Raw genomic sequence first — 26,134 nt, 5'->3', positions numbered from 1 at the left:
TCAAGTTAAATGAAGTCTCACCACTCATTCAGTTTTTGTGGTCTAGTATTCACCAAGGATTTTATTGTTACTCTGGTTAATGCTCTCTTATATACAGTTCTTCTCATTTCTATCAGGTCTCCCCTTCTCACATGAAGCTGTTTACAGGTTTAGCAAGGAGATAAAAGCTTAAATGCTTTCAGCGTAGAGCTAGCAATCTACTATACCCTAGTATTCCTAATCCAGTTGAAGCAAACTGGGGCATGGCTGGTATCCCCCCACCTTAAACTGAGAGTGTTTCCAACCTCTGTTATGTACGCTTGTAACTGGAGAGGAGGGAAAGAGGAAAAAAGGACTACTGGACCCTCAACTGCTGCCAAACGATCATCCAGGAGAAATTCTAAAGAATGCTTTTATTTGTCAGAATATTGTAACTAAAAGAACATCACAGTTTCAGCACTTACTATTGTGATCTGCGCCTTTGCAGTATTCTGTTTCTGAGGTCACAGTAAGTTCTACACAGGTCTGAACCACAAGCTATTACGAAACTTAAAACAACACAGAATGCAGCTATCTACCTATTAATCAGTGGTTCTGTTTGGCTGCATGTTTCACTGATGTTCTGAGATCTTTCCTGTTGGGTTTCCCAACTGAATTAAAAACCTTAAATAATGTCAAACTCTGCTAATTGAGATCATTAATAAATGTACATGGAGAAATGTAGGGAAAGAGAGGGATATTGGGGCCTGAAAATTAGGTGAATCCGGAATAAACTGAGGGAGATTCCAAACCAGTTATGACAAAGTTTTGTAAAATTTTTTCTGAATACAAGCATCAGAATGTCATGGAAAAGATTAAAGAGTATTTGTCTCAACTGAAACCTGGAAGTAGTATACATTTCAGAAGGATTTTATAATATTTTTACTTCTAGGACTTGTTCAAATGCCGGTAAGTAAGCTTTGAAGAAGTGCTATACTTGAACCAGAGAATGCTGTATTTGTCTCTCACTTAGGTAAACTGAAGCCAAAGAATTTCAAGAAAGAAGTGTAAAAAGTTAGGCTTCTTAATCCACATTTAGTCACTTGCCTGAATTTCAAAAGCAGCTCTCACAAATTTCAAAACAGCTCTCACAAACCAGGGAGTAGCCAGGGTTTGATACTCAGTACTTCTGAAAAATAGGCAAGTGGCCAGATCACTATCTTCAGCAGTACCATGTTTATATATACAAACATGAACTATATTGTGTTTAGAACTGAAACTCATATATTACGAGATAATTATACCATGTAGTCTTAACTAGTATTATACCACTAACCTCAATGGACAATCTCAATGTCCATTTTACAGCCAAGCAGATAAAGCTACATAGTTGATTGTTTTGTAGACTGAAATGATTGTTGCAAGGTGAGGTGCAGAATGACTATTGACAGAATGAAAAATGACAGCAAGAACTTAGTGTGCCAAAGGGATAATTATTCAGAATCTATTGATTGGCAAGCACCAGGAAAAAAAATAATAGCAATTACCCACTTACCCACGTCATGCGTTTGCATAAATTTTGTACTCCAGCAACAAATGACTGGGGGAAAGTGTTATCAAGCAGCAATGCACATTTCTTTGTTAAACTGTACAAACAAATCTTTACTGGAATCATTTCCAGTCCCACTAGAAAAGTGTCACTACTTTGTCCAGATGTATATCATTATGGAGAAATGTAGAAAAAATTGTATTAAAAACAATTTTCTAGCTACTCACCCTTTTCTGGTCCCAACAAGTCATAACAGCAGATGCAATTGGTCAATCTGCTTGACTACTACCTAGGAATTCAGCTTCCAACTTTCAATTTTTCTTCTCACAGTGACTTTCTAGCCTATTCTAGCCTTCATGCAGTTGATCAAAAAGACAGATGAATTGATTAGTCAACATGGAAGGAAGAATAATTTAAGTAAAATTTGGCATTCCTTTAGCCACTTTGATTTTTACATAGCTGAGTTCATGATAATTCAGTAAAATACTTCAGGACATCACAAGGCAGGTTTGTCTGTTTATTAATACTCCTTCCACCACACCCTAATGGAAGCAGGGAGGGCTATCAACAGGAAGATAGCTACAGCTCCCTGCATCTCAGCCATCTGGGAAGCAAAGACTTTATACCAGTGAAAAAATGGATGCTCCACAACATCCTCATGCCTCACTCCCTTTTGTCTGCTGTGAAGATGACAACTACAACACAGGCAACATGGTCATTTGTATTTGCTGTCCACAATGTTCTTCCACCCAGGAAAAATTCTCCACAGCATTTTATAGCACAAAATGAACACAGATCTCCGTCAAATAATTCCAAAATACCTGTTTTATAAAATGACATTATAAAGATAGCATCTAAGATGGTCAGGTCCACTCCAACTCACAATGATAATCTTTCACCTGTCACCAGCACAGTCCACAGATGCACCAGGCATTGTATAGGAAAACTACTTATTTTACAAATGTTTTTGGAAATCCTCAAATGGCTGGATAGAACTGACTTGAAAAGAGAGATGTAAAACCTTACATAAGATTCCACCAGAAGCATCAGAACTTCTTCAGAGTGAGGAACCTACCCATTCTGCCAGTCATTGGAAAATTGCAGCTTGCTGGAAAGGCAGGATTCTGCTACATAACAAAATACAAATTTGACAATGCTTTAAAGCCAGTCTTGCATGCACATTGCTAAAGAATATACAGTTGTCAGTATTAGACAGTGACAAACTTTCTGTTGGTTAGATCCCAAAGATACAGAACAACCCAATGGACCCACAAATGAGATCTACAATTCTAGATACGGATGTGACTGGAAGAATGAAGACTGAAGGACTGATGATGCCAAGGCACCAGTAAGAATGTACAGACAGCTACAGACGGATACTGAAAAATCAATAAGGCTCATAAGAAGAAAGACAGGATTGGATTATAAAGTCCAGTCCTCTACTGTTGCAAGCAGCTCACATCATATAATACTTTTCATAAAGTGACCAAGCTACATCTTAAAACTAGTTATGCTGTTTGTCCAAACTACTTCTAACAAAGACTGTTCTTTAATTCCTTTATTATTAGAAACTCTCTTCTAATTTCTATTCTAAATTTATTCATGACCAAATTATATCTATTTGTTCTTGTGCCAGTATTGACCTCAAAATAGTTTTCTCACTTCCCTGGTATTTGTCCCCCATGACATTTCTATACAGCAGTTGTGCCTCTTTTCAGCTTTTATTTTGCTTAATTAAACAAAACAAGTGCTGTTAGTCTCTCCTCTTAAGGTCTCTATCCGTCTGGTCATCCTAGTAGCTCACCTCTGCACTGCTTTTTTTTTTAAACATGGGTGCCATATATATAGAATCCTAGATGAGATTTCACAAGTATCTTATACAGTGGCATCATTATTTCTCTTTATCTACTGCAAATGTATTGCCTGATACATCCTACTTGTTCACCTTGCAAACTCTTATCTGCATTATTCAGCTTCCAGTACCTATTCTCTATATTTCTCACATCATCAATTCTGTATTGCTCTTGTATCTGGAACACCCATCCAATAGGGTAAAGAAAGTCCCTAGTGGGGCACTTTTTCCATATTTGTCAATTGTTCCTTGTGTCAATCTCTTTAATTCCTGATGGAGAAGACAAAAAGCCCCAGAAACTTTCTGATATTCCCTAGCATGGGGGCAGTTAATTATTTGGGCCCATGGGCCACATAGGCAGTTTTGGGGAGCTAGGAAGTTATGTTTTTGCTTCAATCTTAAACTAAGTAATACAGCCCTAGGCCCCAAGCATATTAGAAAAGCTCCTATCTTATTTTTAACTGGAAAAGAATGTGTTGTTTTAAAGGAGATGATGCACGTCACCATCTGCACCCCCTTTTCAAAATTATAGGTCTGCCCATGCAAGTGGGGGACAAACTTTTTGGCACATTTACCACAAAACAGCCCCACAATCTTGTCCCTAGTGCCAGTAATCTGCAGCTCTGCTTTCTGCTTCCTGACCTATCTGCTATGATACTACTTATCTCCTCCCCAGTCTACCATGTCCCACACACAGAGGCTGCCCATGCCACTTGTGGCATGCATGCAGTAGTCAGTCTATATCTAGTAGGCAGTCAGCATAAGAGTTCTGAGTTTACCCCAGTTCTTAATTTGACTGGAACGCCCTACAGAAGAGGCACAGTTCTGTAAAACATTCCCCCTCCCAACCAAGACCATGGGTGTCAAACTCACACTGGCCCTATGGGCAGGATAAATGGTGCAGGCTGGTCTGGAGGTCAGACTGATGATTTGGGATAAACCCAGCAATTCAGATCAGGCACACAGACCAACACTGCTTGGGTGCTGTGTGCAGCACACGTCCTGGACCCAGTACCTCCTCCAATGTACTCTGAGCCACAAAAACTGAAACATCTTGCCAGAGATGCACCAGGGCCCCTCTATTCATACAGGTAAAGGTGCAAGGGTTCTAATGTGCAATCCACACGAGCCCGATCATGAGTTCCCCCTGTATCAGCAAAAAACTATCTCCCACTCCTGAGAGGGGCTCCCAGCTGCGGGGGCACCCCACACACCTCTACTGTTGGGAGACTGCAGCTGTTTTACACACCCTAGAGGCTAGGAAATTATGACTGCTGCAATCTCTCCTGGGGATTACAGCTTCATACACCCCTTGGGGTGGGAGATTGCAGCTGCACCGTGTACTGCCAGGACCCAGCAACTATGGGACTCTGTGTCCCAGCAGCTATGGAGTGTTTCCAGGACCCAGAGCTGGCAGATGATAGGGCTGAAAGTCCCTTTAGTTGCAGGACTCCTAGCCCCAGCTGGGCATGGTGCTCCCCTGGGCATGGTGGCCAGAATCCCCATCAGCTCATGGGGCTCTCAATTGCAGCGCAGACCCTGCTTCTCTGCAAATTAAAGTGTGATAGCAACTAACTATAAAGTTAGCACACATTTTCAAGCTTTTTATGGTGTAACAGGTATTTTGCATGTGTAGCTGGTCTCAGGGTTAACCAGTTAAGTGTGCAATACACAATTAACCAGTTAAGTGTGCAATACCTGTAACATGTAAAGGGGGCTCCAGTATCTTTACTGTACTATTTCTAGGTTTTGCAGTCTTTTCTTTAGGGGATGCAGGTGAGGGAAGGACGTATGAGAGAGAATAGAGTCTTTTTTAGTTATCTTATTTAAAGTGTTCATTAATAACCTTGACACTACGATAAGAGTGCGGTAAAGATATTTGCTGATGACATAAATTTGAAAGGCATTGCCAATACAGAAGAGAATTGTATTATACAGAAGGACTGGACTGCCTGAAGAACTAGAGTAACAGAAATGGAATAAAATTGAGTATTACCAGATGAAGGAGTAGCAACAAGGAGAAACAGACAAGGAGAAAACCACGGTGCATTAGCCAGTCACCAGATGATTATGACCCACAAACAGAATACAACTGTGAAAGAGTCGAATGGGATTCTATCTCAATCAATATTGTGTGTTGCTTGTATTAGAGCTAATGGGAAATTTTCTATGTTCTTTTTCATTGGAATATGCAATTTTGAATGTCTCCCTCTGGTTGAGTCACACAGGTGTAGTTTGAACCTCACGAATGCTGGTGCATTGTGGAAATTAGTCCAAACAGAGAATTAGCTGAAGGAGCCTGGGGCTGGGGGCAGTGGTGTGGGTGGGGAGGGGCAGTTGATGTACCATGGTAGCATGGGTAGATGCAGTTTAATGTTAAAATTGTTCTAAATATAATGTGTTCATTCGGGAATACTTAAGTGTCTTGTTTTGTATAAAATCAAAATATTCCAACATTTCTGAAACACAATTTATCAGTTTTAGCCTCTGAAAAATGTTGATTTCTGCTTTTCATCTTGACTTCAGACAAAAACAAAAGCTGAAAACTTTATAACAGAATAGAAATTCTGATTTTGGCTAATTTTTCATTTGCTGATTGTGAACATTTACACAAAAAATATTTTGCTTCCAGAAATACTTGGGGAGAGAACAGACATTTTTCCATATGATTTTATACTTCTAGGTATGAACCAGAGCATTTGCTCATCATAACTGTCCTGTGTGTTAAATAATTTATTTACAAAAATAAATTTTACTGACTCCAATTATGCATCTATTTATGTTAAGAAAATATACCTACTATGTTCATTTCTACCATAGAAGAAATTTTATATGTTCTAAATTAGCACTGGTAAAAGGGCAAATAGAGTGCCTATCTTTAAAAAGCAAACAAGAAGACCTAGAGAATTACAGACTAACTTATGTACTAGGAAAGATACTGGATCAGACCACCAAAAAATCTATCTCTACGCACATACAAGGATAACAAAGTGACAAGTGAAAGCCAAAATGGATTTATCAAGAGTGGATCATGTTCAACTAACCTGATTTTCTTTTATGACAATCTGATGGGACTTGTTAATAGGGGAGACAATGGATATAATCTACTTTGATTTTAGCAAGGGTTTTGATACCGTCTTCCATGGCATCAGGATTAGGACAAGAAATGTGGTTTGCATAAAATTATTGTAAAGTGGGTGCATTACTGGTTACATTGGTGTTCAGAAATTATCTTCAATTGCTCAATAACAAACTAAGAGGAGGTATCAAGTGAGGTCCGGTACTCTTTGTTATCCTTATTAATGACTTATGGGTTGGGACTGAGTGCAGGCTGGGTGGGAGAACAAACATTTGAAGGACAGGAGAAAGATTCAAAATGACCTTATATATTTGTAAATTGATCTAAAATAAGTGAAATTCAAGGACAGTTGCAAAGTACCAGAGTTAAGAAGAAACAAATATACAGTGTAAAATACAATACACAAATATAAAATGAAGAATGACATAGTAGGTGCAAAACAGCAGAAAAGGACCTGGGAGGTTATATTTGACAGTAGACTAAATACAAGTCAATAGTGTAATAATTATAGTGCTATATTTTAACAGGAATGTCATATACAAGTCACTGACATTGACTATTCAGCACTGGCGAGGTTGTATCTAGAATATCTCATGAGGCTCATGCAGTTTTGGGTGGTGCACTTCAAGAAAGATGTAGCCAAATTAGATAGAGTCCAGGAATGAAGTATGATTAAGAGTTTTAGAAAACATAGTGAACAGAGATATATTGGAAGAAATTGGATTATTTATGATGGAGAAGAGATGACTGAATGAGAATTTGATGTCTTCAAATACCAAAAGGCTTCTTACAAAGAAGACAGAGATGAACTACCCACAGAGGACAGGACAAACAGCAATGGGCATTTTTACATGTGCTCTGGGAGTGGGGAGGTGCTTTAACTAAAGCAGCTCCAAGAGTTGCTCTAATCAAAGTGCCTGCAGCATCTTGTGCAGCAGCATCCTCACTCTTCAAAATGGTGGTGGAAGCACTTTAACAAAAGCTTATCCAATGAGCATTCATTAGCGTGCCCCTGCTGCCATTTTGAAGCAGAGATGCTGATACACAAGATGTGGAGGCTGGCTGGAGCATGTTAATTACTACGCTCCAGTAGACTATTAATCAAGTCTGCTCCAATGCATTGTAATTAGAGTGTCAGAGCAGCCTCCCTGCACATTGTACAGGCACCCAGTGAGTTTAAATTGCAAGAGAAATTTAGTTTTAATATCAGAAAGAAGTTTCTATGATAGATTTTCAGTACTATAACTGATTACCAAGAGAGACAGTGGACTGTCACTGGAATTTTAAGTGCAGGTTAGACAAACATTTGTTTGAGATGGTTTAGACAGGCATGCTCCTGCCTGGAGCAGGGAGTTGGACTAGATCCATCTCAGGCCTATTTTTCTGTGACACTATGAAATTCAAGTAGAGAAGGGATTTGAGGAGGAAAACAAATGCAACTTTTTTGGATACTGCAAAATCTACCCAGGCAAGACAATGCAACACTGAACATGGAAAAGTGTTATATTTATACTACTGCTAACCAAACACACTATCAGAAGATTTTTACTGTACTGAATAAAATGCATTTTAAACTGGTTTCATTCCAGTTCCTCCTAATTTTGAACATCTGTAACAAGAATTATGCATAGAACTGAAGATACTCATTTAAATACAAAAAAATATGTGTTTGTATCCTTGTTATGATGAACACTGGACTTGCTTTTAGAAGACGGGGAAGGGGAGGAGAAATACCAGTTAGTTAGATAACAAATTGTGCAATGTGAGTTTCCCAATTCATACTGAATCAATCTAGTAAGGACTATGAATTTTACTACACAGTTACCAGAAGATGACACAATGTTATTAAGCTTTAAATAATACCTCATATTCTGTTTTCACTTGCACAGTTATAATTCCATTGACATTCAGAGGATGGATTTGAAACTGCTGTAACTGGGAGAAAATGTAGGTTCAAAGTATTTGCACTCTCTTCAAGCAGACAAACGGAAGGAAGGAGTGCAAAATTAGAACTGCCTTTCTAACGTGAAATGTACTTCATTAATATTACCAATAGTACTACTTCTGCAGAGGAATACCAGTTACCTAAATCACTTGGATGATGTCCAATGTCCTCAAGTAATCAAGAGCCAGGCATACACTACACTTCATTAGAAATGTAAATTAAGATACAGGTGTCAGTGGAGAGTTTCAGAGGCAGGATTCCCAATCCATTTGTGTCTCAGCTCAGTTAATCCTAATTTTATAATATAAAAAGCTAACAAATAAATAGTGTCATTAAGAAAATAAACTATTTGATGAAACTGAAGTGGTGTAACAAAGCAGAATTTTGATCTACCTGTTCAAGAACTAGTCAATGGAAATATACTAAAAACTCAGTGCTAAATTCTGACATTTTTTTCTTCATGCTAAGTGCATTCCTGTAAAACAGTCATTAATCTATTCCCTCTTTTTTTGGATACAGAGTAAAGATTTGGTCTTCTGACAACACTATGTGAAATCACCCAGTGGATGCCACAGTTATTTGAATCTCTCTGGTGCAATGTATGCCCAGAGTATTATTCTCAAAATACTGTAAGATTTTCACTAGCACAGAATGTTATATAGGTGTAGAATGTCTCAGACTTCAGACCTTTTAGATACAAATATGAGCTAGTGCCTTTGCATTGAAAAATCTCACATATTTGAGCAATTCAGGCCACATAGTTCCCTTGCTTAATAAAACTGAAATAAATTGCCTCCCAAAGTTAACAAAAAGAGTGAGATTACAGCATTATCTAAATATTAAATATATAATAGAAATTCTTCTTCAGCAAGGAACTGACAGTCCATTTGTTTTAATATATTTTCATGAAGCTCCTTATCTTAATAGAAAATAAAACCACACAGCACAGAATTTCTACTCCTGGCAGTGTTTCTATCCTGTTAAAACTTGATTATTTTAAAATAGTATTTTTATTGATTTGTTCTTAAATTATTTTAAAGAATTTTAAGATAAGATAATATTTGTTATCCCCTGGAGCTGGGGTGGGCAAAACACAGCCCGCATGCTGGATCTGGCCCACGAGGCCATATTTGGCCTGCGGGGCCCCTAAAAAATTTAGAAAATTAATATTTCTCTGTCTTGGTTCCTGTCAGAAATGACAGGAACCAGGGGCAGAAGGACCCAGTGGAAGCCTGGCGGGCTCCCACAACTGCAGGGCCCACCTAGCCCTGCCCCCCCAGCCGGGTGCCCCAGCAGCAGATTCTGGCCTGGGACCGTGTGGCTTCACTGTGCTGGAAACTCAGGTAAGCGGGGGAGAGAGGAAAGGCAGAGAAGGAGCCCGGGGAAAAGTGGCTTGGGGAAAAGCAGCCCCTCCCCTGCCCCATGGCTGGTGCTACCTGCTGCAGCTACTCGCAGCCCGTGCAGGGATGTCCTGAGCAGGAACAAGCTGCCCCATGCAGGCTGTGAGCGGCTGCAGTGCGGGGCACCGGCCACAGGGCAGGGGCAGGGCCGCTTTTCTCACATTCAGCACCAGCTTGTAACCTGCCCCCACTGCCAGCCTGGGCCCCACGTTGGCTACGGGCTCGCCCATCGGAGCTGCGCATGGCGGCAGCAGCTGCAGCCTCACCACTTGCCATGCTGGGCAGTCTTTGCTGCTGCTCCTGCCTGCCTGGAGCCCACGAGCTGGGCAGCACAAAGGTGGCATTGGCAAACACTGCCCAGTGTGGCAAGTGGGGGGGCGGGCACAGCTGCTGCTGCCATGGCACAGCCCCAGTGGGTGAGCCCAGAGCCGGCGCGGGGCCCAGGCTGGCAGTGGGGGTGGGTTACAAGTTGGTGCTGAGCATGTGAAAAGTGGTCCCTGCTTCACCCCGTGCCCGGTGCTGCAGCCACTCGCAGGCCACGTGGGGCTGCCTCTGCCTGCTCAAAACAAAACAAGGGCAGGGGATACATGGCAGGATGCCTTGCTTGTGCCCACTGCCCCCCAGCCCTGCTACCCAGTGCCCCCCACCCAAAGCCCCTGCCCCCAGCCCTGCTCATGACCCTGGCCTCCCACCCAAAGTCCTTGCCCCCTACCCCTGCTGCTCCTTGCCTCCCCACCCAAAGCCTGCCCCACAGCCTGGGCTCTGTAGCTGTCAGCAGCTACCCAGAACCTGAGCCAGCTGCAAACATCTGCTGCCTCTCTGCCCCGGCCCCCACCTGTGCCTGCTCAGGACAGCCCCATGCAGGCTGCGAGTGGCTGCAGCAGGGAGCGCCAGCTACAGGGCAGGAGAAGGCTGCTTTTTCCCATGCTCGGCACCAGCTTGTTCCCTGCCATGGAGCAGGGTGTCGGGGCTGCACGCTGCCCCCCACCTGTACCATGGGGTTAGGGGGCACTGGAAGTGAGTGGGTGCACAGGGCCCACACTGGTGTCCCGGGACCAGTTCTTGTGGAGCCCAGAGCAGGGTGACAGGAGTACAGGGTCTCAGCCAGCAGGGGCTCTATGGAGCTGGGCCAGCTCCCTGCTCCCTGCTGGTACAGCCCAACCTGTCTCCACAGACCCCTGCCAGCATGCACTACGCTGTGGGCCCCGCTGGTGCTGGCCCTGGGACATTGGTCCCAAGATGGTGACCAGGGGGTGGAGCACCTGTCAAAGGATGGGGCTACCCATGAGGCGCTCAGCAGCTTGCCAAAACTGGGTAAGTGGCCCTCCACCTGAAATAATTGCCCGCCCCTGCCCTGAAGGTTATCAAACATTTTCTTATTTCTTGGACTGCATTTTTTGCTATTACAGTAATTATTTTCCAGTGAATAAAATTATTTATTGCAAGCAATTTCTCTGGTAAATGTAATCCTAAATTACATTTGTGAATTAATCCTGATTACCTCAATATCCTAGTTATCCATTAGTATCTGCAGTGCACTTTTTATGAACACATTTCAGCTTGTGCATTCACATACTGTTTACTTTGACAGTTCATTAGGTGTGGTGTGATTTTTCCTGGCCCATCATGAATTTGATTGTGTCCCTTCTTTCTACCTGCTTCTCTTTCTCCATTGCAAAAAAACACAAAATTAGTTATCTTCACCTTTCAAAACTTATGATCTATTTCTACCTATTATTTCCCATTCCCTAATGAGATGTTAACTGCACCTTTTTCTACAAACAATGCTGTGGCTGATTCAATGACCAATTTTGCTTTTTTGAAAATAGTTTCAAATGTGTTTGGAAGGAGCTCCTTGTAAGTGTCCACAAAGCCACCCTATTATCCTTCTTCCTTAAAACAACCTTTGAATGATGCCTATAAAACTGGTTTCCAGTGGTCAAACAGCTGGTGTTGGGACCACTGCCTAGTGTGATGAGCACCACTGGGTTTGGGGGCGGGGGAGGGGGTGTTATACTCTGTTTGTATGCAGGCATCTGTTGTCTCTGATTAGACTTAGGCTGTATGCCCCCTAAGACACAGACTGCCTTTGTTCTGTGCTTATAGACTGCCTCCCATAGTAGGACTCTGGCCTATAATTGGGGGCTCCACAAGGCCAGCCCAACACTTTCTCTACAGGAGCAAAACTTGCTACCGTACCCGAGTTTTGACTTGGCTGGACTAAGCACTGGGTCTTTGTTTTGGGTTTAACTGAAAGCATGATTCTTGCACATATTTGCTTATTCTATTATCACATATAATAATGGTGTTAATTCTTACCCTATCAGCAGAAAATTAGACCATCAAGCAATAAACTGTTGGTCCAGTTTCTTCTGACAATCTGTCAATGATGCAAAATACACAGTAAATTTAGTGACAGATGAAAAACTGCTTGCTCATATTAAGAAGTATGAATGAGAAGATTATCTTATGGTTTCTAGAATCTGCCCCAGCTCAGGGCCTGCTGGCTTTTAAAGGCAAGCTACAGGTATTCCACAGTCCTGTTAAATGTGCACATGAATATATTCCAAAATACAATGAAGGTAGTGATGAACAAACAAAAAAGCTAACTGAACTGGATGTAAGAAGCTATCACATGTTATCTGGGAGTCTATTTTAGATGCATAGTACAGGGAAAAATGGAGATGATGGAGAAACTCCAGAATAAAAATCAAAATGGTTCTGTTGCAACCTCCACTCCCCTCCTCCCTCAAAACAATACCACTTCACAAGAGCCAAAGCTGAAGTATACATTTCTTGCCAGGATTTTCTTTTATCCCTTCAAAAGATGGACAGCTAGATTTTAGAGTCAGATTTTTGGTGCCAGCTTCTTTTCTTAAAGGCTGACTTTTGTGTCCCTACTAAAATGGAGATCTGTGTATATATACACACACAGGTATATTTTGTACCAACCAAATTAGGAGTTATGTATCAACAAATACAGAATTGCCTCTAGGGGAAAAATCTGTCAAGATTCAGCAATTCATCTGAAGTCTTGATGAAAGCTTGTCCTTTAGTCCTTCCTGACACTTTTTTTTTAACTCAAACCTGCAAAGCTGACAGCTTCATAACAAAGGAACCCTGACCCTGAAGAGCCTCCGCAGACTCCAAAAGCAAAGACAATGCAATCATATGCCTCATCTTCTGTATCAGCAGAGGGAGAGCTAGCACAAAAGGTTCACAGAGGTAAGAACTTACCAATATATTTCTGTGTCTCTTTTTCATCTGTAGAACTGAAACAATACTTAATTTAAAGGGGCACTCCTGGGCCAAGTTAATATGTAAAAAGCCTCCCAAGCTCCTCAGCTGGATATTAATACGTTCATAACCAGCCACACAGCACTGTCCAGCCTTCGCTGTTGCTTTTATTCTGTACTCCTTACCCCTATACCACAGTTCCTTAGCACACTCCAGGCCTCTCACATAGTCCTCTGAACTCTAGGACTCCCATACTGTGGACCACTTGCCTCAGCATCAGCTCTCCATGTGCTCCAGACTGTTCAGCTGACAACTCAGCATAATCTAGGCGAAGGTCCCTTCCTTGCTGGGAGCTGTCCAGCACTGCACTTCTGTCTTGGGAAGCACCAGACTCATCAGCTGTCAGACTGCAATTAAGCTGTCTTCCTAACTTGCCCCTTAGACCCAGGGGACAAAGCCAGAACTGAGTCTCTAAGCCTTAAATAAGCTGTACCCCAGGCTATTTTGAAGTATTATGAATGGTCTTCTCAATCCTGTGATACCCTGAGTGATGATGTTTTATTACATATCCAACAAGCAATTTGGCAGCCTGTTCTGCAGAGACGTATATCAAATGTCTTATATATTTCAAGTTCTGCCATCAGTTACATGGTTAAATTTGGTATCATATGCCTTCTGATGACCACCGTACTAAAATAGAAGGTCTATTTTTTGTTTGACAATATTAAATGAATATTAAATCTAATTCACATATTTTAAAACATACCAAGAATATTCACATTATGATAAATTCATAAATATAAAAATGAAATAGTGTGTACAATTCATGTGTACTTAAACATCCTATTTCATTATCCTGTTGGCCTCTACTGCTTTCTATTTATGTCTCATCCACCTGTTAGCTCTTATTTACCAGATTTTAAGCTAAATGAGAATCATTATCCCACATATTGGGCACGTCTACACATTCATTAATGTGCCATAATTATGGTGCATTAAGTTTAGTACCTGTAATGACAGGTAATAACTTAATATGCTGTATTTGGTGCTACTGCGCATTAGAGCAGATGAGTGGTTTTTTAGTGATGTTAATGTGCATTAGACTAAATCTACTGTGCATCAGCATGGGTTTTGCCCACAACGCTAATGCAAGGTAGAATTAGTCTTTTATGCATTAAGCATCTCGTGTAGATGAGCCCACTGCATATATGCCTAGCACAATGGATGACCAAGGTGGTTGGGTTTTTAGGTGCCAGTACATTATAACCAGTTATTAATGCAAACATCCATCTCAGGAAGAATGGGAGATAAGAACAAAAACTGCTTGGACAACATAATCTAATAGATAATTAAATTAAGTAGGTTATTATAACATGGGCTTATAAATCACTTGATCCGCTGCACAAGTCTTACAGATGTCAATGGCCATTGTGTTATTATACAGCTCCATGATTTGTTCCAAATCACTTCTTTCCCATTATCCCCTGCACAGGAAGTTCAAAGAGACCATTTACATTATTATTGATATACTGATTGGTCCCTCAGAGGTTACATTTCTTTCATCCTTTATCAAACTAAAAATGGAAGGGTTTCCTGTCCTTAGCAATATTTTAGCAGAAAAGCAAAAACCTGGCAGCTTTATAAGTATACGTTTAGACAGCCAGATTTAACAACGGTGTTGAACATAGAGACTACAATACTGAATGTATTTTAATTATAGTAACCAAAACCTACTTGCTGATGATATCTCAAAAAAACCTGGGAAAAAATGTATCTATTTTCATTTAGTCCCAACCATTATGGAACTGTGTCTTTACATTTTAAACTAATGAAACAGCACAACTAGTCTAAGGATATAGAAATCAAATGTATTTCTTTCAAGCCTCAAGTTTTCAATAATTCTGAACTCAGATCCATTATTTTAACAAATATGCTGCTCATCTTCTCTGTGCTGCCCAGAACATCTTAGGGTAGCAGTCATTTACCCATGAAGGGGAGTAAACTTAGTGAGTTCTATGTAGTTTGCCTTGCCCATTTTACAGTTGATGGACCACCCTGAACAGTACTGTATCCTACAGTTCATAACAGTTCCAGCAAAAAACGGGCAAGAGCCATGAGGTCCCAGCAAGACCCTCTGTTCTTGTGTCAGAAAGGTTTGAGAAATTCTATGGGCAATAAAAACCTCTTGGGGTGATGAGGAGAGAAGTACCTATTTCTTACCATTCTTAAATAAATTTCTCGAGGCTAAAAAGTATAATTTGATCTCTGAAGTAGCTTGATTCAACACTTCTTTGTCAAAGGAAGGGTCACCGAGGGAAGGGGCGAAAGAAGAGGGGAAACTGGAGAGACCAGAAGAGAGAACACTCTCCCATCACCCAAAATCCAAACAACCCTACACTTTACATACGTATCAGAGAATCCCAAGAGCAAAGAAGAAAACAGAAATTCTTCAGTAGAGCTACTGGTTTTTAAGCAATCACCATCAAGTAGCTGGGTGAGGAAGTTTACAACAGAAAACAAAGCAGAAGATGTAGCCCTAGAAAGACCAGTCATTAATTCGCTGGAAATACTATTTGCCAAGATTATCTGTTCCTCACTCCTGTTGTTTTTATATACAAAAAGCATATCCAACACTCCAAAAGCAGAAGTATGACACACTTGCAGGACCAGGGGATATTCTGCTATCTTTACTAAAGTTGAACATTGCTTTAATACAAGGATAGCCCCTGTAAAAATCAATAGTTCTACATACTGAGCACAAGAATGACAGAATCAGGACCTTCATAAAGAGGGTAGCTAAACTTAAAATCTGTAGCTGCTGTGCAAAATTTCACATTTAAACTCTTTCACATTGTAATTAGGGACCTAGCTAAATTGTAGGCATTTTGCAGTGGCCCCACCCTTTGGCACTGATAGGCAGAGAGGCCCCAGAGGGAGGAAGGATGAGGGGGCAGCCACCATCTTGCTTGTGGTCTGGCTGCCCTTCATGCTGCCCAACCCGTGGTACCGGGGAAGACCTGGCAGGGGAGGAGGGAGGAAGGGGTAGCTGCCCTTTGTGCTGCCCTGCCAGCCAGCACCTTCCCCTCCCCACAGCGAGGACTGCTAGCTCCCACTGGGGAGCCAGCATTTTATTTTTATTTTATTTTGTTGTTGTTGATTTTGCGGATTTTGCGGACAATTCTGGATTTCACAGTTTCTGTGAAATCTGCAAAACTACAAATTAAGAGTAGGTCCCTAATTATAACGGCACAGCACAGGCAGATACAGAAACAATGCTATACATTTTCTTTTTCTTATATTTACTAAATTCTTCATAGCATGCATAGGTTGTGTATGTGCACAGTTGAAAATAAATTTGTGTCTTTTAATACTCTTTCAAAGGAAAATTTCATTTGAGAAATTCCCTCTTTACAGCTATCCAAATCAACACCAACAGCAAAGGGGCAGGCAGGTTTATCAAGAGGTAGTATGATCTTTTAGCTAAACAGCAGCATATGTATCATAAGTGGCATGGGTACCTCTGTGTTGCACATAGCAGTTCCAAGACAGGACAGGCAGCACAGTAGCAAACTGGGAAGGAAGCAGCAAACAGAGTATCAGGTCAGACAGGGAGACAGGGGAGGGAGCAGGAAAAAAGAGCAGCAAACTGGGTAGGGAAAATGGGTTAGAGTGGCACTTGGGTTGTGGGGGAAATTTGTGGCAAGCCTGTCAAAATAGGTTGGCCCCACTGTTTTAGATAATAGTAGGAGTGAAAGTGTCAATTTCCCCTTTCTAGACTTGCCCCTTAGGAGACATTCAGTGAATATCTTAATTTCTCTGCACACAGGTTCTATTAGCCCACCTATGGATGATAATCATCATTCCAATGAAGATTAATATATTCAATGCTAAGCATTATTTCAATAGTTATCATTTTTATTGTTTGTAAAAGGGTTTTTTAATAAGACTATTTTCCTTGCCAACAAACAGCTGACATTTAGACATCTATTACTGGCAACCTCCTACCTACACTTCAATGCATCCCTGTTTGTTCAGGGACTCAGACACATACCTAGTTACAGGAAGGGACTACCTAGGGTTATATATATCTTTTGTATCATAGGTTTTCATTTTCCTTATAGCCCATCTAAAAAAAATTGTTTAAACATTTTATAAAGTCTCATTTGGGAAAAATACCTCTGTCGTGAATTAAAGTATATTCTATTCACATGCAGTTTTTCAGAACTGAATTTAAAGAACAGCTTCATTACTTCTGGCTTTTACAAAGTTTCTCATTGCTTCTCAAATATATTTTGTCATATCTTGAAGTGATCAATATGACTATTATTTTCAACTTCTGAAGCTCAAAAATATCTGCAGTTGAACTTCTAAGAAAGTTCAACTCAAGAGTTATTCTTTTTTTCTTGTGAAAAATACAATTTTTCCAGATTAAAAACTACCAAGTTAATCAAAAAACATAATAAATGTGCACAGCAGTTGAAAATAATGCCTTAGAAATAAATAAATAAATAAACAGTTCTCTGAAGAATAACATTCTCCATTTTTAACACTCCTTCCATAAATACAAACAAGCTGTGAAAATTACACAGAAAGATCCACCCACAGCAACTATTTTAACCACCCCCAGCACTCATTCCATAGAAGAAATTTAAAGGCTCACTTGGTTCCTGACCCAATACATTCTGCACACAAAATAACAAGGGTCCAATAATGCAGGGACAATATCATATGCTGCAAACACCCAATATTTCATGACTACCCACACAGAAACCCTACATTTTCATTTAAAGAACCAAAATGATATATACAGTTTACAAGTCTGACTACATACTGAGCCGCCAATAAAAATTTACAGAAACATTATATTGAACATCTTATATCACTGACATTTATTAACTTGCATACAAAAAGAAATAGACACAAAGACACTCTTTGAGTGAATATCGAGGAAATTGGCACTGCTTTTCTAAAACTATATGCATATAGTATTGAAACTAGGCCTGGACACCTCTGGGAGCAGACACATTCTACATTAAAAATAAAAAATTACCTCTATGCATTTACAGTTGAAAATAAGTATCTGCACATCCTGCTGAGTCATCTATTTTGTCTGATTTGAAAAAATATATATTGTTCATATTAAAGTTATAATATTATATTATATAATATCATATTAAATTATAATTTGGATACCAAATTTAGAACTCATTGAAATTCTCCTTGACTGTACCTATCACTTGCGTTCCTCCATTTGTTCACAAAACAGACAGGAGCAGCTCTGCATCTTGCCCCATTGATGAACTTGAAAGCATTCCTGGAGGGACATGGTTAATACAATATTTATCTCTACTATACAGTAGACTTTGTGGCCGCGTCCAGATGAGCAGAGGCATGCACTTGCAGTGGCACAAATAGTAGTGGCGCAAATTTGTGCCACAGTGCCTACCCCTTTGCAGGACACATCGTCCCACTGTGGGCAAACTGCCCTTGCCCAGCTTCTCCCAGCTCCCAGTGTGCTGGAGCAGCTCTATGGACATAGAATCAGAGAGTCAGAGAGTCAATGGACTGGAAGGGACCTGGAAGATCATCAAGTCTGCTTATCAAGGTTAATGAGCTCAGACTAACTCAGCAAGGTGCTTATCCAGCCTTCTCTTGAACACCTTCAAGGATGGTGACTGCACCACCTCTGCCAGGAGTGTGTTCCAGGTTCTAGTTACCCTTACGGAGAAGAAGTTCCAGCTGTGGCCTCACCAACGCTGAGTAGGGAGGGAGGAGCACCTCTCTGGATCTGCTGGCAACACATCGGCTGATGCATGCCAGAATTCTATTTGCCCTGCTGGTGACTTCATCGCACTGTTGGCTCATATTCATCTTCTGGTCAATTGTGACCCCCAGGTCCCATTCAGATGTTGTGTCAGCCAGTGGGCTACCATCTATCTTATAGTTATGGTGAAGGTTCTTCCTACCCTGATGAAGGACCTGGCACTATCAAATCTTGTGCATTAACCATTCTTGATTTTTAAATGGCTCTGCAATTTTCCTATAATCAATAGATTAGGAACATTAAACTTCTGCCATTTTGTAATCTACTCCCGTTGAGCACAAGATACAGCAAACATTTGATTTGTCATGTACAAGTATGGTCTATTCAATACAATTCCACAACCCCCCTCCCCAAAACAAACAAACAAACAAAAAAACCCAAAACCCCAAGATAAAAGATCACAACGTAAGTGATTCTAAAAATACTGTTAGACTTGAACATAGTGTGCCCCTAGAGGCTGGCGGGGGGCACGGTGACTGCCTGCAGGCGGTGGTAGCGGTTAGCGGGGACCACCCGCAGATGCCGTTGGCACTAGCGGGGAGTGGTGACCGCCCACAGGTGCCACCAGCAGCATCAGTGGTGCTTTTTGCAGGGGGTGAACTGCCAGTCTCACAAGGTGCACCCATGTGCACCCCCTACACATTGCAAATGTTGTCAGATATTAAAAGATGTATGTGTTATAACTGCATTCTTCCTCTTAGTTTCTTTACACTGGTATCAATTTCAGCAAACTCACAATCCATAACAACAGCTACACAAGTAATACTTTTTAATGCTTTTTTATATTAAAAATTTAGGTTTTTATGGTTCACATTACTGCAAACCTTGGCTGAAGATATTGGAAAATGTGAACACTTGGTTCAAATATTCAGTGAGCAAGATACAAAAAACACTCAACTCACCAACCTGCCCACCTTTAAAATGCCACTAAGCACTATATTATTAACATGAAAGGCACCATAATTTCCCTTTAGTGTCTTCTAGATTCAAGGTATTATCTGTATAGCATATGCTAAAATCAATCTAACGTAAATGACTAAAAAGAATGTTAACCAAATGTTCAATGGTCAGCCATACAAACACGACATGTTTGTACTAACACAAAGGTTTAATGCATTACACTTCCTTAGTTAAAAGTTGTTTACAGTATGCCTGTACAGCAAAGGAAGGGGTCATGCTCCATGCTGGCTTTAATATAACCAGCATGGTAATAATAGTAAGGAAGATCCAGCAACCCAAGCTTCATGTCAGCCTAGCAACTGACTGTCACATATCCATTGCTCCAGTTACCCATGATAGCTGGACCAAAGCTAGCATGATGTATGCTCACCCATGCTACAATCACAGCTTCATTTTGCAAGGTAGAAACATTTTTAGTGGCATGAGTCCTTTCTGCAAATATACTGACATAACCATACTGTAATCTGTAAAGTTCTTACACAACCACATTGTTATCTGTGAAATTCTCCATTACAAGATTATCAGTTCAGTTTTGCTTTCAACTTTGTCAAGTTCATGATAAGTCATTCACTCCCACTATTCAGGTTACTGTACTATGTCAACTCTTTAACTTCCTATCTAAAAACACGATATGAACTGACAATTAAATGCAGATCAAGAAAACATTCAAAATTCTGAAGTGACTGGGACAAGTGATGTGATAGTAGCACAGCAGGCATGAATGAATGGGTACTGAACACTGATTCACTCAGGAACAGACAATCATTTTCTAACTTGGCTTGCAATTCTTAGTAAAAGTATGCTCCTTTTATGAGCTTGTCCACCGACTCATGATTTCTGCAGGTTTTGTCTCAGAGAGGACTAAAAGTGCTGACCCCAAAATCAAGGAAATGAATCTAGCCTAAACTCAATACTAGACTGTCTATTTACTCCCAATATGCTGATTCAAAGAAGTGCTCAACAGTCATCCTGCATGCAATGACCAACATATACCTTAGGTGCAGACCATACATTGGCAACTTCATTAATGTGAAGTTCCTTGCATGGGTAAGCAGTTGCAGGATTGGGACTGTGTCTATTTTTTGTTTCAAATACAGGAACATGGTGACTTAGCTTTTGTACTGCACTTTTATGGGTTTGTCCATGGACTCATGTTGTCAGTGTGAGTTTTGTCTCAGCCAGTTTTCTGTGCCCATGGAGACATGCCCCAAAAATGGAGTAAGCCCACAGCTGGCACAGAATGAAACACCCCCTCTTTTGCTGCGGTTTACAGCAAACCAACTTTTCTGGGGAATGAAGCAAAACAAAACAAAAAACCAAACCAGGACTCAAAATGCTGCAGCAGCTGGTGCAAAAAGGCCTGCCACTGACATGAGTGTCAAAAAGGTTCCTGTGCCAAACCTGAGAAGGAACCCCCACAGGAAGACTTTCCTGAGCCTCCTGCTGTCACTGAGAAGGCAGGTGCCGGACTTTGCTTGCCCACCTCAGCAACCAGCACTATGATGTCAGGATGGGACTCGGACTGTGCTCTCTGCCTTCCCCCTCCCCATCTCAGCCCAGGAATAGTTCAGGCTTTTCCCAGCCCACTAGCAGGCTGGGGTTCTCCCTCTGGGGATCAACGCCTGGGTTTCTTCTGGCAAGGGCGGCCAAGGATGCATTGCCGCTGGGCTGGGGAGAAGGCAGCCCAGCAAGGCTGGGGGCAAACTGAATGCCTGAGGTCACTTGATTTGGAAAAGACACAGAGAACCCAGGCGCCTAGGACACACACACATACAGGTGTCCACATCTCTCTCTCAAACACACGCTGTCCCAGGCACCTGACACACACACACAGGTGTCCAGGTCTCTCTCTCTTTCACACACACAGACCCCCACACACCCACCCCCAGTTATCTCACACACCCCAAGTGTCTGCAACACATACAGATGTCCAGGTCTTCCTCTCGCCCTCTCTTGCACCCCCCCACAACACCCACCCCCTGGTGTCTCGCGCACACACACTCCCACCTCATAATGTTTCTGGGACACACACAAGTGTCCAGGTTTCTCTTGCTTTCACACACAATCACACACCCACCCCCAGGCATCTGGAGGACATGCACACACAGGTGTCCAGACCTCTCTCTCTCATCCCCCGCCCCCACAACAACCATCCCTTGGTGTCACAGATGCACACACAGGTGTACAGGTCTCTCTCTCTCACACACACACACATCCACCCCTAGGCATCACACACACACACACACATACACCCCCACCAAGTGACACACACACACACAGGTGTCCAGGTCCCTCTCTCTCTCACTCACCCCCTGCAACACCCACCCCCTGCTGTCACACACACTCCCACCCCCCAAAGCGTCTGGGACACAGGCAGGTGTCTGGGTTTCTCTCTCTCACCCCCCCCCTCCCCCCGGCATCTGACACACACACGTGCAGGTCTCTCTCTCACACACCCCCGCCCCCTAAACCACTTCCTGGCTTCACACACATATACCCCCCCCACACACACACCACACAGCGTGCGGGACACACACACGGGTGTCTGTGAAACGCGCACGCCCGGGTGCCAGGCGGGGTCCGAGCGCCCCGCTCCCGCCGCGGTGGCCGCCCGCCGGCGCGGGGCTGCAGCGGGGCGGGCACGACCCCCCGCCCGCCGGTCCTTACCGTCCCAGCTCGGACTCGAGCTCGAAGTAGTGGGCCAGGGTGTCCTTGTTGGAGCCGTCGATCCAGTACTCGGCGGCGGCGCCCGCGCCCCTGCCCGCGGCCGAGGCGCTGGAGGACGAGGCGGCGGAGGAGGAGGAGGAAGAGGAGGAGGAGGGCGAGGGCATGGTGACTTTCAGCATGTCGGGGCTGCTGCTTCGCCGCCGCCGCCTCCCCGGCGGCTGCAAGAGCAGAGCGAGAAGGCAGCTAGAGCTGCCCGCCCCCCTCCGCCGTCCTCCCTCCTTCCCTCCCTCAGCGCCTGCCTGCCTGCCACCGCGGCCCGGCTCCGCCGCGGCACCTGCCTCCCGCCCGCCCGCCCGCCCCGGGCCCTAATGCGCGCGGCGCTCGGCAGCGCCCACCGCCTCCTCCTCTTCCTCCCGGGCGTCCTAAAACCCTCCTCGCCTGCCCGAGCGGAGCCAACCGCCAGCACGTCCCCCCCCGCGGGGATCAGCCTGCGCCGGCCCCCCCGGCCATGCCAGCTCGCCGCCTGCACCCCTCTTCGGCTCCGCCACGAACAGCGCAGCAAATTCCGCCGCTGTCACGAGCTCTGGAGGGGTGACACCGCTCACCCCTGGAGCACGAGGGCTGCCAGGGACCTCCGGAGGTCACCTCGGCCCAGCCCCTGCGCTGAAGGACCCGCCCCCGCTAGATCACCCCAGCCAAGGCGTTGTCTAGTGTCTACCCCCACTTAAAAACCTCCAAGGAGGGGGCTCCCACCCCTTCTCTGGGTTCCCTCTTTCAGTACTTTACTACCCTCCTCCTGGGAAACTTTCTCCAAACATCCAACCTAAACTTCCCTTGCTGGACCTTGGGACCATTGCTCCTTGTTCTGTCACCTGCCACCACTGAGAACAGCCTGGCTCCATCCTGTTTCAAACCCTCCTGCAGGTAGTTGAAGGCTGCTATTCAATCCCCCCTCAGCCTATTTTCCTATGTAAAATCTCTGGGTTTTGTCTGGTGCGTGTTATTTGCCCACCACACGGTGCGGAGCACCATGCAACAGTCTCAAAAGGCTCTTGAGGCACCCCAGGGTGCTGCGTCCCCCTGGTTGAGAAGTCATTGTCCTAGATGTGCTCAATTTCAGGGGCTCTGGCAACAACCAAATTTGAGCTGCAAGCATGGCAAGAGGATGATCTAAAGCCAAGGGGGCAAATCCTGTTTTTAATTTCCCTTGGTATTAATATAGTATGGGAAATGTGACACCTGCCTTACCTGGCTGGGTCCCTTGGGCTGGAAATTATTGCACTCCAGTACCAACAGCCTGGTTTTTACTGCATTGCTGCTGCAAAAATAAAATGCACGGGTGTTTTTGTTTATCATGCATATATTACACTGTTAGTGAATTAGGCTCCCATTCCACGTACAGTTCTTAGTCAAGTGAGTCTATGTTTTCTGACTGGAAAGTTTGCAATAAAATGGTTTTGGAGGCTTTTAGCTGAAATTCATTACCATCTCTCTTTGCCATAGAAATACAGGGCAGATTAGGTACATGAGATTATTTAGGTTTTATTTTCATGTTTCAGGACAAGTCAGTTCACAGGAAGAGTTCTGTTCTAATTTTCACAAACCTCAAAACCTTTTTCTTTTAAGATAACCACAGTGACTATCTAGTTACAGGAAATGATCGGGAAGAGTTATACTGCCCAGAAAAGAGTGACAATGGGATAAACACTGGGCATAAGAATTTTAGGTGTTTTGTTTTTATTCCATTGAATTTGCAGAAGAGTGATAGAGTTGAGACACACACCAGATGGCTTTTGGAAAAAGATTAACAAATGCCCCATACACAACATGCACAGCATCAGGTAAAGCAGCCTCCCTTCCCCCACAGAGCCAAAATAAAATTACACAAAAGCTGTATACCGCTGGGACAGGCCGTGAAGTCTGCATCTGTATTATGCATGTAAATAAGATGAGCACATTGCATCCCTGACTTCTAATCCTAGCCAGAAGTATCTCTATTAGGGCAGTCACTCCTTGTGTGACAGTGAAATAAAACAACAATGGGTGTGTGTGCCCAGCATGCATAGTATGCCAGATTCAACCTACTTGTATCCTCTTCATGCCATTACACCCACTCTTATTGTCATGCAGGCAAAGGAAGGGAAGCAGTAAAATGGACTGTGCAGAAGGCTGTGTAGGTTGTACAACAGAAACGATGTACTCTACTGTCTTCTCATATTTAACCACTAGGATATGTCTAATAAATATAGTAGTCCTTGCTCACAATAAAGGCAAAATCACATTTAATATTGTGCTAGTTAGATGCATCAAGTTAGCAGTCTAATCTTAATTCTTCTCCTACTTCAAGTCCTAGACCCCCTCAGACCTCCCAAGGGACAAGTAATTTTAACTCTCAATCTTCAGGCCTCAAAAACTAGAAAAAACACATTGTTCTTACCCTTTAAATCAAGTCTCAGAAGGAAGCTTAGCTAATATAGCTCAGCTTTTTCCTCAGTTTAGGGAAGGATAAAACAAAAATTAGAACATTGTCTCCTTTGAGTTGACTATGTTTTTTTAATTACAGACCAATGTTGGAATCTACATTCTGAATTTATCATAATTTTTAAGATCAAATTAAAAAATACAATAAAAGCAGCAGAGATCCCAGCCTTCCTCATGACAGTAAAATACCTTAGGCCTCCCTTTCCATTCACTTACTATTCAGAGCCCTCACCATAGCAATTGCTTGATCATCTGCAGATTTAGGGGGCCATGCCCTTTTGAGGCCCTGTGGCATTCATATCTCCTCTCAACTCTCCAGCATGCTGTTTCCCAACTGGCTACTTTGGAACTTTTATTCCTGAAGCTTCCTGTTGCTAGGTGACATTGTGAGCTCTTGCCTTATGACATCTTGCTGCCATAGCACCTCTTGAGAGTAGAGATGAAAATGGTCGAGTTCATTTTAAGTGACATATCATTTTAATTTTTGTGTTTAGGCAAATAGCCAACTGATTGTATAACCCAAAGAATGTGTATGTTCTCATTCTTTTATAGTTATATCAGTATCACCTAATTTATTTAGGGACCTACAACCCAAGAATCCTTCATCTGTTTGTTTTGTTTTAATTTATTAAGATGTAGAGAAATAAGCCTTGCCTCACTGGCATCTAAGCGTCTTGAGGGATTACTTTAATTCCATTTATTTTCCTATTTAGTCTGCTTAATATTATAGATCAAATTGGACTGGGTCTCACTGGGTTGTAACTACATAGCTATTTCAGCACCATGGGCAGAACTGGGGGCAGAGGGGGAATTGTGCTGAGCCCTTGAGAGCAGGATTGGTGGGGGCTTTCCTGTGGTGGCTACTGCTGCAGGATGGGCTTTCTGGAGGCTACCATTCTGCATCCCTCCTTTGCCCCCACAAATAGGCAACCAGCTGGTGCCCTCCCTTGCCCACCCCTAGTTAAGCTACTCAGTTGACAGCGTAGTATCTTGAGTCAGCCGCTTTGTTTTCCAGAATCTTAGCTTTAAAGTTTTAATCCATGGGTTGCACATAAAACCTTCAGAAAGAACATGGCATACAGTGATATCTTCCTGAGTCAATTGAGAACATGAAGAAACAGTTCCAAGAGACCGAGCTGCCCCATACATCTGTGTTATCTACATGGGCATCCAATTTATGAC

The 26,134-nt window shown here is 42.7% G+C and overlaps 1 protein-coding gene across 4 annotated transcripts in view; it reads right to left on the bottom strand.

The window, feature by feature from the left end:
- The window catches only part of CAMK4 (calcium/calmodulin dependent protein kinase IV), a 338,512-nt gene extending 315,401 nt beyond the window's left edge, over window positions 1-23,111 (bottom strand). The window contains exons 1-2 of one of the 4 annotated variants that reach the window (XM_090038364.1): window positions 23,001-23,111; window positions 22,472-22,689 (exon numbers count right to left, since the gene is read on the bottom strand). In XM_090038364.1, coding sequence (XP_089894490.1) covers window positions 22,472-22,650 — 179 coding nt within the window. In that variant the 5' untranslated portion in view covers window positions 22,651-22,689; window positions 23,001-23,111. Of the gene's footprint in view, window positions 1-22,471; window positions 22,690-22,866; window positions 22,959-23,000 lie in introns of those variants that run through there. The other 3 variants (XM_090038366.1, XM_090038365.1, XM_090038368.1) reach the window with 3 other exon arrangements.
- Between the last annotated feature and the right edge of the window lie 3,023 nt (window positions 23,112-26,134).

Source organism: Crocodylus siamensis, chromosome 3, assembly GCF_052110815.1.
Source record: "Crocodylus siamensis isolate JL-2025a chromosome 3, ASM5211081v1, whole genome shotgun sequence".
NCBI lineage: Eukaryota > Metazoa > Chordata > Crocodylia > Crocodylidae > Crocodylus > Crocodylus siamensis.
The sequence above is the reverse complement of the archived record's forward strand: the minus strand, read 5'-3'. Positions and strand labels throughout refer to the sequence as shown.